Source organism: Fukomys damarensis, unplaced genomic scaffold, assembly GCF_012274545.1.
Source record: "Fukomys damarensis isolate Sample0158 unplaced genomic scaffold, DMR_v1.0_HiC HiC_scaffold_25, whole genome shotgun sequence".
Taxonomy (NCBI): domain Eukaryota; kingdom Metazoa; phylum Chordata; class Mammalia; order Rodentia; family Bathyergidae; genus Fukomys; species Fukomys damarensis.
The window spans coordinates 9105999-9121568 of record NW_022900937.1 but is presented as its reverse complement, the minus strand read 5'-3'; the positions used below and the strand labels follow the sequence as shown (position 1 = coordinate 9121568).

At 44.5% G+C, this 15570-nt stretch overlaps 1 protein-coding gene across 1 annotated transcript in view; it reads left to right on the top strand.

Annotated features, from left to right (window-relative positions):
• Window positions 1-13486, top strand: part of Dapp1 (dual adaptor of phosphotyrosine and 3-phosphoinositides 1) — a 39088-nt gene extending 25602 nt beyond the window's left edge. The window contains exons 6-10 of the mRNA XM_010603503.3: window positions 3039-3086; window positions 4980-5042; window positions 6118-6203; window positions 7941-8028; window positions 11680-13486. Of these exons, the coding sequence (XP_010601805.1) occupies window positions 3039-3086; window positions 4980-5042; window positions 6118-6203; window positions 7941-8028; window positions 11680-11745 (351 nt within the window). The 3' untranslated portion in view covers window positions 11746-13486. The remainder of the gene's footprint in view (window positions 1-3038; window positions 3087-4979; window positions 5043-6117; window positions 6204-7940; window positions 8029-11679) is intronic.
• Window positions 13487-15570: the final 2084 nt, after the last annotated feature.

Sequence of the window (15570 nt, the reverse complement as noted above, 5' to 3'; positions counted from 1 at the left end):
AGCAAACCCTGAACGGACCTAGCACTGTGGTCGGGACGGCACAGGAGAGACCCTGTGCCTCTGTCTCCCCAGGCCTGGCCCGGCCTCTGTTTGTCCCAGGCGGCGTGTTTGGTGCCGGCTTTCTCCGCTGCGGGTCTCAGGCCCTCTGTATTAAGTTTTGGGGAAGCTAGTGGAGATCACACACGGGTCCTGCTCCTCCCTGAATCATGTCCGCTGCTGTTGGTGTTTACAGCGGTCTCTTCACCATGGTGGTCCTTCCCATGATTGTTGTAAACAAAGCCTCCGATTCTCGCAGTCCATTATGTGTATTTGTTGTCATCTACAGGAAGGAAAAGCTTTTTATCACCAGCACATACCCACTGTTTTATTTTTGTATTGATAGGCTATAATCATGACTATCATTATTTAATTTGATTCTTCAAAGTTTCACAAACTTGGCCAGGCAGAGGGGGTGGGCCCTTTCGATGTGGCTGCCGTGGCCCTAGGTGCTCTGAATGTTTCCAAACATCCTTACTTTCTGGTGGATTTCTTGTGTGGATTTCTTGTGTGGATTTCTTGTGCTTTCCTGTGCCCACTTCTGGAATCATCTGTTTCTCCAAGAAACCTTGCTGTTTTTCCACAAAGTGACACTTTAGACACCAGCACCTGAGCACTGCATGCTTATTTTTACAGGGATGATGTCACTGTCCTACCCAGTCAGAACGGTCAGGGAAGATCTCCGTGGGGCTGCATAGGTACCAATATATATGCCTGTGTGATGCCTGGCTATCATTCATCTATCGACGGATTTATGGATCTGTCCGCCTGTTGCTCTGTCCACCCCTCCCTGGTTCACACCAACATCCCCATCTTAATCCAGGGCCACAGGGCTCCTTCTGGTTTCCCCTTCCCATGTCAGTGCGGCTCATGACCCCATCACTCCATCTCTCACGTGCTCTCGGACCCCCTGAACGTGAGCAGCTCCAGTCACTGCTCCCGCTTCACGTCCTCTGCCTGACCCTGCTCCCAGCTCAGCCCACACCAGCTGCGGGCCGTTTCCTTGAGCACAGCCACCTCCCACCTCGTCCCTGCGCTGCCACTCCTGTGGGCAGAGCCTGCCAGCCTCCATCACCGTCCCAGGTGTTGGCCATGCAGATGACCCCTTTCAAATCGGTGCCTGCTTTACCTCCCACTCCTGATGGCTTTTGGCCATGTCGAAGGCAGCGGGCAGCCAGGAAAGGCGATTTCCAAACTGGGCTCTTTCCAACATCTTTTCTGTTACCGATCATATGTTATTTAGAAGATTAATCTGTATATAATTATTTCATTTCTTACATCCTGAGATCCTGGATAAAATGAGTGTTCTCAGCTCTTTCTTCTCGTAACTTTCCAGGCACCAGAACCACACAAAATGCACTAACCCTAACCCTAATCTTAGTCTGTATTGTTGGCTAGGAGTCGGAAGGTAAGGGCCTCTCTCCTTAACTTGACCCCAGTGAATAATTCTACCATGGCTTTTCTATAACAAATTGCCTGGAATAATTGTCTCTCTATAGACATTAACCTCAGCAACCCTACGTGATAATTTTGCCATTGACGTTATATGATACTTAAACTCTACTCAGTTCATTCAAGTCCTTCAGTATCAGAATAAACTAAGTTATCTGTGGTATTAGTCACCTTCTTGACAGGATACCTGGGAGGGTCCTGATATTCATGCCCTGAGCTCTGTGTGGATGTCTGTGCCACTTCCTGCTGAGTTCTCTGCGTGGTGGTGGCTGTTCCTCTTTTAACTGGCAGGGAGCCTTCACCTCAGGAAGAAATACTCTGGAAACTCCCCTAACAAGAACCCTAACATCACCAGAGTCATTTCCCAGTTTTTATTCATTTTTTCTTACCAATATAAGGCATATTATGACATCATATCAGAATGAAGCATCCTACTTGGAATTTGGTCTCTCCAGAAATCTAGGATCTTATACACAGCTTGGGTTCCTTGTCGCATGTGGCCCTCTCGTCACGCAGCCTCAGCCTGCTGCGTGTCCGTGGCGCTGGGTGTGTGGTGCTGTGCAGTGATGGTGAAGTTAGAGAAAGTGGTCATTGCCCTCGAGTCCCCTTGGCCGCATGAGGTGTGGGTGAATGTGCACCCCCAGGCTCCGTTCTGTGGAATTCACATTCTGAGCGATGGTTTGTGCAAGGAAGGGCAGGGGCTGCTGCTTCTGAGGATTCCTCTGAAAATATGCAGAGCATATTGCCCAGTGCAGCCCTGTGAAGCCCTGAGGTGAAGGGACCCTTTCTGTTTCCTTAATGCATTTTTCCAAGCACACAGCACCATTGGTATCTGCGGGGAACGGGTCTCAGGCCTCGGCAAAACCAAACCTCAGATGCCCTGGCCCCTGTGTACAATGGCACCGAGCCTGTGCCACCTTCCCTCTCAAGGTTATGTGTGACACCAGTGCTCTGTCAGGGTGGTGTCACTCGTGTCTGGACTGTGTTAAGGCGCGATGACAAGAGGACATCTGCACATGCTCAGAACAGCTGTTTAGATACTTTTTGGTGGGGTACTGGGGATTGAACTTGCATCTTTACGCTTGCAAAGCATGCAGCGGCACCACTGAGCTAAATCCCTGGCCCTAGAATGGCTTTTTCCAAACACTCTCCACTTGTGGGTCCAGGACACAGGGGTGTGGACGTGAGGCTGAGATGTGCTAGCCAGGACGTGTGTGCCATGTGCATTGCACCTGTCCAGCGACACCCACAGCCGATTGCACACAGCACTTTCACAACAGACTTTAGAGGGCTGGTATGGTCGGCTGTCGGCACACTGCTCGCTGAGGTCAGTAGGGAGCCCTTCCATCGTGGCCATCGGTGTAGAGGGACAGCGGAGGACCCTGAGGACAGCACTCCTGGCCTTAGGCGATTCCAGTGCCAGGTGAGGAATGGAGCTGACCCTGGAACGAAGGAGGCCACCTTGCTGTCCCTTTTAAAGGAGGATGAGAACTGACAGGCAGATGTCACACTGTGACCATGCTGGGCTCATGGGCTTCTTTCTCTTGCAGCTGGGCACCAAGGAAGGCTACCTCACCAAGCAGGGCGGCCTGGTCAAGGTAAGCAGTGTGCGTTTCCCCACAGCCAGAGAAGCAGCTCCCGGTCTCGGGTTGCCTGTATTTTTGGTAAAAGCATTGCTGCCAACTCATTTTGACCCACTTAAGAATGAGTTGATTTTGTGATGATTAGTCAGCACCCTGGGAGGCTTCTGACCAGTTCTTGGGCAGAGCTCTGCAGAGTTTCCTACAGCAGTAAGAAAGCTAGGACCCATTAGGGAAGGCTGATGCTGAAGGCAATGAGTCCACTTGGGAGCTGTCTGTCCTGTCCTTTCTGCCTTTTTTTTTTTTCTTTTTTTGAGACAGGGTCTCACTATGTAGTTGAGACTGACCTGGAACTCACTATGTAGCCCAGTCTGGTCTTGAACTCACAGCGATCCTCCTGCCTCAGCCTCCTGAGTGCTAGGATTACAGGGGTGAGCCATCACACCTGTGTCTCTGCTTTTTAGACTAAGAGGTCAGGATTGTTTAGTTTACAGGTCAGCCCGATGCTGACAAGATAAGTTTTTCTGATGCTGAGGAAAATACGCTGTGGGATTTTGAAACCCAGCATGCCCAGCCGTGGCCCCTGCCCCATGTGGCTGTCCCTACAGCTCCTGTTTCATTTCCATGGACCATGGACATTTCCTGGGGTCCCCAGCTTGCTGTGCCAGGACTAGAGTGCTCACCGCCCTCGAGTCCTCCTACTTATTCCAGTTCCTCCTACTCCAGGACAGGGACAAGGACAGGGATAGGGACAGGTACAGGAGTGCTCACATTCAAACTCAGCGATCCTCCTGCCTCAGCCTCCTGAGTGCTAGGATTACAGGGGTGAGCCATCACACCTGTGTCTCTGCTTTTTAGACTAAGAGGTCAGGATTGTTTAGTTTACAGGTCAGCCCGATGCTGACAAGATAAGTTTTTCTGATGCTGAGGAAAATACGCTGTGGGATTTTGAAACCCAGCATGCCCAGCCGTGGCCCCTGCCCCATGTGGCTGTCCCTACAGCTCCTGTTTCATTTCCATGGACCATGGACATTTCCTGGGGTCCCCAGCTTGCTGTGCCAGGACTAGAGTGCTCACCGCCCTCGAGTCCTCCTACTTATTCCAGTTCCTCCTACTCCAGGACAGGGACAAGGACAGGGATAGGGACAGGTACAGGAGTGCTCACATTCACGGCACATTTAACTTTGGGGGCCCTGTCACTCCTCCTAACCGGGGATGCTGCCCACTGGATAGGTCAGGCTCTGTTGGTACTGAGAAGGCCACCATGGGCAACACGGTTTGTGTCACGCACTGTGGGGTCTTCAGCAAGGGTGGGAAGATAGTGTGCTTGGATGTATTTGCAAGACAAAAATAGTATTTGGTATTGTTATATGAGGACTGGCTATAATATATGTAAATATAAATAAACTATAAATGCACTTCCAAGAAAAATATATATATTTCCAAGGAGAATATGTAGATCCCATTAGGTGCTCAGAAGTGATAGCTATTTAAAAAATGAGAACCAAGACCTGTCATGTAGACGTACAAGGTCCCAATAATGAAAGTAACTGTACTGTATACCTAAAATGTACCAGTAAACTCAATGGGGGAAAAAAAGAAGTGATAGCTATTTTTATTATAAAGCCAACAAAATAGAAATTACAATAATTTGTTTTAAATCATCTTGAATGTTTATGTTGGGCTGTATCTTTTAATTTTTTTAAGTGAGCTAATTAATGGTGTTTCTGCCACCATTATAAAGTGAATGTATAGAATCATTTTAATCCCTGGCCCGATATCTTGAAATTTGAAAAAGAGTATTTTCTGACTTATTTTGTCTAATCTTTTAGGTACTTTTAAAACAAAAGTAAATTGTCAAGTTCAGTATTATGTTCTTGTATTCAGAACGTGTTTTAATTTTTTTCTCAGACCTGGAAAACAAGATGGTTCACTTTGCACAGAAATGAACTGAAATACTTCAAAGACCAGATGGTGAGGAATGTGATCATACATTTGCACTTTAAAAATCAGCTCTCTGGATGAAAGGAACGTCTGCTTTTGTAAATTAAAAAGAAATGGTTATCCTGTGTTTGGAGTATATAGTGGTTACATTCTTTGTGGGAGTGCATCTCAATTCTTTTTACTTTTCCTTCTCTTCCTTTGTTCCCTTCCCTCCATCTCTTGGTCTCCTTCCCATGTGCAAAAGAACTATCTCCCTATTTCCTATTACCTATAATTTATTTTGCTCTTTATTAGTACTTTGGATTTCTCATATAAGACAAGCCATGCAATATTTAACCTTCTATATCTGATTTATTTCACTTAACATTGTGGTCTCAGGGAGCATCTGTTTTCCTACAAATGACTCAAGTCTGTCCTTCCTTTTTGCTGAATAGTACTCCGTCGTCTTTACATGCCACATTTTCTTTATCTATTCATTGGTTGATGGACATACAAGCCACTATGGAACTTCTGCCTTCAAAATCGGATTGTACTCTGTCTACCTGGAACAATATATTACTGGCCATGGGAGTTCCTAATTCCTCATATAAGCAGACCCTCTTTGCTAAGATGAGATGTGAACCCCTGAAGCTGCCTCTTGGGCTGACTAAACTGTACCCCTCGAAGCTACCTCATTCCTTCTGCTTAGAGCAGTGAACCTTCTTTTACTACACTTTATTAACTATCTCTCTGCAGATATTTGCCCCTTTCTTAAAATACATATCTACTTCCTAGCCCATTTTATTATGACAACTTAAAGTATTTTATTTCTTCTCACTCCCCTTACACAAAATCTGAGAAAATAGAAGTTTGAATAGAGAAGAGAATGCCCTCCCCTGTGTTAGGTCCACCTCTGTCTACTGTGAATTGTGAGTGTGATGTCCCAGTTTTTAGAGTCCTGAAAGCCCAGTGGGTAACTTCCCTTACTAAGATTTTGCGGTCCCGGTCCTCTGAGTGACGGGAAGAGTGACAGTTTCACACAGGGGAAGACTTGTCAGGGCACGGGTGACAGATAGACGTGTGTGTTTACTTTCAGGATGACATAATTGCTGTTTTCCTCTTTCAGTCACCAGAACCAATTCGGACCCTAGACCTAAGAGAATGTTCTGCTGTCCAATTTGACTATTCGCAGGAGAGGGTAAACTGTTTTTGGTAAGTTGATTTTGTGAAAGAAATGTTTTTAAAATCTCCCCATATATTTTTTTGGCTCAGGCTAAAGCTGTGTGTCTTAGTGTCCCTCCTTGCGTGGATCTCAGGGATGTGGGGTTAACTGCCTCACAGGGCCAGCGTGCTAGTGGTGCTTCAGCTGCATGTGACACAGCACCTTGCTCACACCGAGAGGTGGGGCACTGCGCCATGGGGCAGGCATTCTGCCATTCATGGATAGCTGTATTTCTTCGGGTCCCTCCTCATTTTAGTCATAATATTTTTTACTCCAGTCTTGGCTGGTTTATATCATTACAACAATTTCTGGCTGATGGCACTAAAGGGCTTTGCTCAGACATTTTCAGTACACTGTGAAAACCTTCCGACTGGGAGAAGCATCTCCGTTTCCTGGCTGCACAGGTCCAGGCTGCTGCTCTGACTCCAGCTTAGCACCCGTTAGGCCGTGGGCATGACGAAGGTGTAAGGGATGTTTCAGTTCCTTCTGGTCAAGACAGCCAGTGTTTCCTGGAACCTCCTGTGGACCTCCCCTGTGTCCCATTGGCCACAGCTGAGTGACGGGCCCGTCCCCAGCAGCAGGGTGGCTGGGACAGTGACAGTATAATCAAGGTGGCTTAAACTACTTAGCTGCTCCTGCCTGGGATTCTCTTAGCAAGAAGAAAGGGAGATTTATCTGTGTTAATGGACAGAGAAGTGTCTCCCCAGGAGCTCAGCAAGTTAGAGAGGGAATGATATATTTAGCTCACCTTTGTAGAGTATTCAGTCCACAATCAGCTGGCTCCAAGGCAGAGTAGCACATGGTGGAAGGTGTTGCGGAGGAGGAATTCTTCATGGCACCCACACAGTAGCAAAATCAACAAGGGCCCTAACAGCGCCTTTCTGCCCCTTTGATCTTATGCAACCTATTAGGGCGGGCAGCACTCGTGCCTTAATCCCAGTGCCCTCGGGCCTATCCCCACCATGAATCAGTCACACTCTAGATTTAGCCACCTCTGAAAAATCATGAGGCTTTGTGGGGGGGCATTCAAACACAAACCATAACATCTTCTGAACTGCAGAGTTTTAGTTAAGGGATTTTTTTTTTTTCAGGAAAGGAAAAAAGAATGTTAGTGTTTGGCCTCAGAACTATAAGTACAAGAAAAATGCTCAGGATATGAGCTGGGTCTGAACTTATCGCATAATTTTGACCTGTAATCAGAAGTCAGATGACAAGTTACTGCATACCAAGAAAAGTCTTACATACCAATAGGAAAATTCATTTTCCTTCTAGAAGAGGCTGAGCTGTGGCCAGAAATGTGCCAAGTAGCTGAGGAGTTTTATTGTCTCTTTTCTTGTTTTAACTGCCTGCATCCACAGAAGGCAGGCTAGTCCTCAAGGAAGTGAACTCAAGTGAGTGCTTTCAAACATTCTTCTCTGTCTTGTGTAGTGTCTGAACTGTAGCACGAGTTCTGAATCGTTTGAGAGCTCAGCTGAATAAACACCCGGGCCTCAGACAGGAGTGTCCTGTGCATGTTCTTTTCTTCTTGAAGTCTCATTAGAGAATATAAATCTTGCTTATAGCAACATGAACCTATGATTTCCCAGACACTGCTACAGTTTGATGTCTACACCAGTTCTTCAAGTTATTACTTACCTGGAGGCTTTTTCAATGTTTTCCCCTTGGGACACTCTAATTAGTGTTGCATTCATCTGGAGTACCTCACATTCCTTCTCTTGTCTTCTCAGCTTAGTATTTCCATTCAGGACGTTTTATCTCTGTGCGAAGACAGGAGTAGAAGCTGATGAATGGATCAAGATACTGCGTTGGAAGCTGGTGAGTCATAAGTCTTCAGATGTCTGGTCCTGAGAAATAACCTGCTGATAATCTCAGACATAGCTCTGTGGAGTTAGAACAACTCTTAAGAATCATGGGCTGCCAGTAGCAGGGCTGGGGAATGGTCTGTTCTTTTGGAACACGAGACAGTTGAAGCTAGCATCATATACAGACAGGGAAGCAGGGTGTTCAGACCCCATCCTCGGGCCCCAGCACCTGCCAGTTTTCCTTTAAGATGTACGGGTTGGTCCAGGTCTGTGTGGAGGGGGCACTGGGGCCAGAACATGTCACAGAGGAAAATGGATGGATTCCTTGGGTTGGATGCCTTTAAGTTGTCAGGGGCACTTGCTAGAGAACTTAGCTTAGTTTCATGTGGCTCAGGGACAGTGGTGGTTGATTTGCTCTGCTTTCTGTAAACCTCCCGGGGGAAGGCAGAGTGTTGGCATCTCCTTTACCATCTCATACATTTTTTGGATGTGTTTGAAAGTTAGCAGGTTGCTAGCCAAGAATTTATCCCTAATGCTAACTAAAGATCTATAAATACCATGTATTAGTCAATTTCTGTTGCTGTAACAAATGAGGCAGGCTGTTCATGAAGAAAGGAAGTTTATCTAGCTCCTGTGATTGGAGGTTCAAAGCATAGCAACGACATTAGCTTGGCTCTGGTGAAGACCTCGTAGTGGGAAAAGGATGCTTGAGACAGGGGGAAAAAAAAAATCACATTTCCAACCAAGTCAGGTAGCCAGGCTCAGGATTTCAACTACGTGCTTTCCTGAGTGTGTACTCTGGGAGACCAGCATCTTCCCAGGTCAGCATCCCATCACCAAAGAGCCTCTAGTGAAGCCAACTCTGAAATCACCTGCCAGTACCCCCATCTGGGGGGCAGGCTTCATGTGTGGACCCTGGGGGAACAGCCAGACTCATCCAAACATGACTTGGCACCATAAAACCCTTGATGTTTTCAAAACCAAAACATCTTTTTCCTAGTTACTTTTTTAAGTTACTGATATGGAGATATTTCCTCAAAATGGAGACTCTCAGGCCTGGGGATGTAGCTCAGTGGTGGTAGGTCTTGGGTTCAATCTGCAGCATGCAATCCTCCCAAAAGAAAGAAAGAAACCTCAGAATCTCTCTCTTTTTTTTTTTTGGTATGGATCAAACTCAGGACTTTGCACTTGTGAGGCAGGCTTAAAGAAGAAACAAACTAAATTAGTTCAACAAAACAAAACAAAATACAGATGACCATTTGGTAGAGAATTAGAAATTATGGAGACCTGCCTGCCTTGCAAGCTCAGGGTCCCAAGTTCAATCCCTGGTACAAAAAAAAATTAATTATGAAGAGCAAAAAAAAAAACAAGATATGAAAAATTCAATAGAAAGCATGACTAGCAGATTTGGCCAATATGAGACAGAATGTCAGAAACTAAAGACAGAGTGGATACAGTAGATCATAAACTCAGTCATGCCTTAAAAAGCTGGATCCAACAGCTGTTAAATGACTCAAAAAAAAAAAAAACCCTAACATGAGAATTAAAGGAAAAATTAAAAGATGACTCAAAAGGTACAAAATAATTTATTCACTGAAATAATAGCAGAAAACTTTACAAATCTAGGGAAACTATTCAATATTCAAGTACAACAGCATACAGAACCCTAAACAGCCATGACCATAAAAGAACCTTTCCACAACACACCATACTCAAAATTCCAGAAATTTGACAGGAGAGAATATTAAAAACTATTAGAGAAGCAGCAAGTTACTCATAAAGATGAGCTTATTAGAATTACAGCGGATTTCTCAGCACAAACCTTAAAGGCCAGGAGAAATTGAAGCAAAGTTTTGAAAGCCCTAAAAACAATTGTCAGCCAAGATTTCTGGATCCTACAGAATCTGCCTTCAGAATTCACAGAATAGTAAAGGCTTTCCATAACAAAGGAATCCTAAAGAAATGCATGACCACTAAACCAGCACTACAGAAAATACTCAAGGAAATCCTAGACAGAAACAGGGAGGCCACCAGCACCAAAGAGCCCAAAGGAAAGTATACATCTAACTAAAAGAATAGTTAAAAGGAAAAGAAAAATAAATCAGCACTGGAAAAATAATGCAACAAGAGGATTCCATAAACACCTCATAATCATAACTCTCAATGTTAATAGTCTTAACTCCCCAGTCAAAAGACACAGACTGTCAGACTGGAATTAAAAATAAAATGCAACCACATACTGCCCACAGGAGACACATCTCATGGAAAAGGAAGTTCATCGACTAAAAGAAGGATGGGGAATGATACTCCATGCAACTAGAACCTGAAAGCAAGCAGGAGTAGCTTTCTTAGTCTCAGGCACAGCAACTTTCAACGCAAAAGTTGTCAGAAGAGACAAAGTTGGCCACTACAGACTACAAAAGGGAGCGCGTTCAACAGGAAGAGATAACAATCCTAAATAACCAGGTACAGAATGTCGGCACACCAAACTTCATAAAACAAAACTTTCTGGACGTAAAAGGTCAGGTAGATATTAATATAATCATAGCAGGGGACATCAACATTCCATTCTCAATTAGGTCACTCCAACAAACAATTAACAAATATTGGACTTAAGCCACACCACTGAACAAATATCTACAGAAGGGTTTCATCCAACAATAACAGCATACACATTTTTCTCAGCCACACAAACTTTTTTCAAAATAGACTTTGTCTTGGGCCATAAGCCATGCTAAAATAAATATAAAATAACTGAAATAATCTCCTGCATGCTACTGGATTACATCAGAGTGGAATGAAGTAGAAAACAAGAGCAAAATAAACCACAGAAATGACACAAACACATGGATATTCAACAAGATTATTAAATAACCGGTGGATCAGGGAAGGAATCAGGGAATAAAAAAGTTCCTAGAATCAAAAGACAGTGGAAGCACGACATGCCAAACCTGTGGGACACAGTGAAAGCTTTGCTAAGAGGGAAGTTTATAGTTATGGATGTACACATTGACAGAAATGGACAATTCCAAATAAATCACCTAATTATCCATCTCAAGGCCCTGGATAAACAAAAGCAATACAATTCTGAATTTCATAGAAGGCAAGAAATGATAAAAGATCAGCGCAGTGAATACACCTGTCGAGTTAAGTACAAATGAGGACTACATCTACCTTTGGCCACATGGGAAGGGGCCCTAGCAATGGAGGGAGAAGAGGGGAGGTGGGGAGGGGAAGTAGAAAGGACAAAGACGTGACGGTGTGTCTGTGCCAGCTCCCCACGATGATTGCAAACATGTACTAATAAAAAGTTGGCTGGAAAAAAACCCAAGAAACAAAACTCCTTCATTCTCATGAGTTCTTTACCTGCTTATTTCACTTAATAATGTTACAGTTTTCCATATCAGTATCTGTATCTACCTTTTGATATATTGCAGGCTATTAAATTTAATGTTTTACTGTATTAGATCAATTCCCCCATTGTACATGTTTTAGCAACTTTATAAGGTCTCCTGAGAAAAATACAGAAAATTGGATTAAAACTGGGGGACAGGTGATAATTAACTTACATTTGCATGGCTTCCTTACTAATCAGCATGTCTTATTGTTTCAGTTCATTCTTCTAAAATCACTCAGTAATAGATGCCCATGTGTTTTATTACAGTCACAAATAAGGAAACAGCTCAACCAAGGGGAAGGTACCATCCGATCTCCATCATTCGTCTTTTAATAGGTCTTTCTGCCAAGGAGCACCCCAGCTGAGGAGGAAGGTGGGGTGCCGCCCAACACTGATCCCTGACAGGCTTAGGCAAAAGCCAAAGATTTTTCCTCAGAAACAAATCAAGGACAACTATGGACTGGAGCCCATATCATGTGGCTACTGACCCACAGAACCCTGCTTCCTTTCATGGTGCCACTGTTGTCGTGAAGCAGCCCCGGCCCGGGCCTGTGGGCACAGGACAGGCGAGGAAAAGATGGGTGTTTGTTCCCCGCATGGCATCCCAGACCATGGACATTGTTGCCTGGCTCTCTCTGAGTCTCTTGGTCAGGACCCTGGCCTCTGGCTGTGCTGTGACCACAGACAAAGGATCTGGAAGACTCAGAACAGATGCTCCTTACAGTGCAAACCCAGTTACAAGCATTGCACTCTTGGAGGGGTCGTCGCTTTGCTTTTTCTTTATACAAAAGTCAAAGAGTTTCTAAAACTAAAATGGGAGAATGTTTTCCATAATTATTTTCTCTTTTTGAAAGTCTTAGAAATTGAGTTTGTCCTGCACTTCTAATAAAGCTATCTCTGAATGTCCCAGGGGCCCTTGGGCAAGACAAAGGGAAATGAAGGTGCAATCTTTAAAACATCTCATGTAACCATTTGGGGGGAAATGTCTGAAAGAGAAAACATAACTCGAGGAAGGGTGATAAATCATAACTTGTAGTTATTAATTACAATACCTACAACTATTACTGTTGCAGCTGTAATAATCATAGGGCATCTGTAAGCACTAAGCTACCCTTACCCAACATTTCTCCAAGTGGACTGAAGGAAACTTCTCTTAAGAGTGTGTTGTAACAATCCCGCGCGCAGAATGAGCTGCGCAGGGTTCACCCTCTAAGCACCCTGCACATTATTAAAGAACAGCTTGTTCTGCCACTTGAGGGAGTAACACTAAATCCTCATGTCCTATAAAACGAAGTGTCACAGTGCGGTTCCACACTGAAATAACAGTAATGAAATGGTAATGAGATACAGGTATTGAGGACATCAACGGGTTCTAGCTTCTTCTGTTATCTTTGTTGATACTGCTTGTTGATACAGATGCTTGAAAGGCAACAAAAATAAATGGAGACCCAGAAAAATAAGCTTCAGTGCAAAGCTGTAGCATTGCTCTGTGGTCCAGAGGGGTATCTGGTTACATGTGTTCCTCTTGGGTAGACACCTGAGCAGAGATTGCAGTGCACTTAATGAACTGTGCTGTCTGTCTTGCTCCAGGTAAGCACAATCTCAAGGGAAAATGCACTGCATCAGGCTTGCAGAGTCAGAAGTCACCACCGCGCCCTCGCTGAGGTGTGCGGTTTGGTTTTGTTTTCTTTGAAACAAGGGTGTTTCTCTGAATACATAATATTGTTTGAGCTTTTTGTAAAACGTGTTAATTTATAGTCTTTGGTTTTATTAAAAAGAACATGACTTTGCCGTGTATTATTTTTTATTAAAACATACTTTAGAATTTGTGACTTGGGAGATATGCAACTGATTACTATCATGAACAGCAATGACAATGGCCCCGCAGGGACAGAGACGGCGGACACTCAGGACAGCAGTGAGAGGAGGACAGTGTGGCAGGTGTGAGGGCTAGGATGGGGCCTTGCTCACAGGACAGAGCTCTCGGAATCTGTAGCTCCCACGCGCTGTGTCCCTGCTTCCCTAGGACCAGGCTAGGGTTTCACTATGTGGTTTAGGCTGGCCTGGAACTCGCTGCCGGTGGGAAGGGGATGGAGGGATGGAGGAAAAGATAGGTATGGGAAGTAAAAATGATTAAGATGTGGTAAGTATATGTACTAACTCCCTACAATGAATGCTTTATGTTGCAAATGTATGCTAATAAAATATCTTTACAAAAGACAAAGCCTAGAGGCGCATACCTATAATCCCAGCACTTGGGAAGTGGAGGCGGGATCAGAGTAAGTTGAAGGCCAGCCTACACTACAAAACAAAAATCAAAAGAAAAAAAGAAATCCATTGGCCTCACCACATTCTTCAATAGATGCCTCTACTACTAAGCGCAGCATTAAGACTGCCACCCTGACGGATTAGGCTCTGTATTTTGGAATCATCACATCAGGGGTTACTGAACTGGCTGGGCTGATAGGTCCTGATTACCAGGGAAGTTGGGCTGCTGTGGCACAGTGCCAAGAGAAGTGTGTGTGGACGACAGGGCATCGGGCAGTTCCCATGACTGAAGTTAACAGAAACTACAGAGCCCAACTCAGGAAGGGTAACTAATGGGTCAGATTCCTCAGGAATGAAGCTGTGAATTACTGCACCGGGCAGAGCCACAGCCAGTGTGCTGCCAAGAACAACAGGAACACGGGGCAGGTTAGCAGTCAATGCTGGACTGGCAGGGCAAGGACTGTGGGTCTCAGGGACGTCTGTATACACACGTATCTGCAAATACGGACATATATACACAGATATACGGAACATACCCCTTTTAATTAACAGAACAGTACAGTGTCTAAGTCACAGGAGAGCAAGGAGAAATGGAGGCACCACCCGGGGGGTTCCCAGTCTCCTTCGGACAAGGGGTTGCGGCTTCCGTGGAAGTGTGCTGAGGAAGGTCCTTGGTTGTACGTAGGACTGTTGTCCATGGAGGAAGCAGGACAGTTACTTTTACTTGAGATTAAAGTACACTTTAAGGAATGCATACAGATGCTGGAGTGTGGTGGTTAGTTTTTTTCCGCTTGGCTAGAACACAGTACCCAGTAATTCAAACATGAAGCCAAGTGTGGCTATGAAGTACTTCCCTGGCCCTAACCCGAAGTGAAAGATTATCCTCCATAATTAGCTGAAAGGTCATTAAGAGCAAAGCTGAGTTTCCAAGAAGGAATATTACCTCAAAACGACAGTCTGAGCTTGAGTATGCAGGCCTCTGAAATGGTCTACAAAGTTTGGACCAGCCAGTTCCCATGATCGCACAAACCAGTTTGTTGAAATATTTATCCTGCTGTTCTACATCTTTAAAGAACCCTGTCACAACCTTCTTTCCAACCACCTCATCCCTTTGTTTTGTGAAGTACTTGGGCTCGCTTATTTTTAAAGTTATTGGTTCCTGAAGAATCAGAAAGTAGAGTTGGTAGTGAAAGGGTTCACTGCGGGAAGCCTTTGACCTGTTACCAGTTCCTCCTGTTTTAGGGTCTGGGTACAGAATAAAAACATTACTTTTTCTTCTTAAAAATGGGAACAGTGTCAAACCATGCTTTCTTTCAGTGAACATTACACTTTGGAGATCATTTCATTTCAGAACCTGAAGCACTTCCCTTTTCACTTGGGCAGATGGAGTCATTTGTTTAACCAAACCTCCTCCTAGAGGTAGATGTGAGAGTGAAAGCAGCGTTATTAACAATTATTCCAGAAACAGCAGGAATAACTGGTACAGTTTGAAAAACCAGAGAATACCTTCAGCCTACCGAGGGTGGACATGTTCCCAATCTTCTGATGGCTCCAATTTTCAAAGACTATGCTTGCATAATATATAAATTTTGCATATTTCACTTGTAGGATAAATTTTTAGAACTGGGGTCATGCAGACCAGCTTAAAACCGCACTGAGCAGGCTTTAGATATTATTGATATGGCTTGTAATTCAGCTGATTAAAATTATGAGTCACCCCAAGGCCTAAGTGTGAACTGCTAATGCTCACAATTGAGGTCTCAATGATCGAAGAGGCTGTGATGTCTCCAATAGCAAGGAAACACTGCAGCTGGGGAATTTTCTCTGTACAGCCATTCTCCAAAATCAAACATTAGCTAAAGATCAATTCCTGGTCCCCCAAGTAAAAGA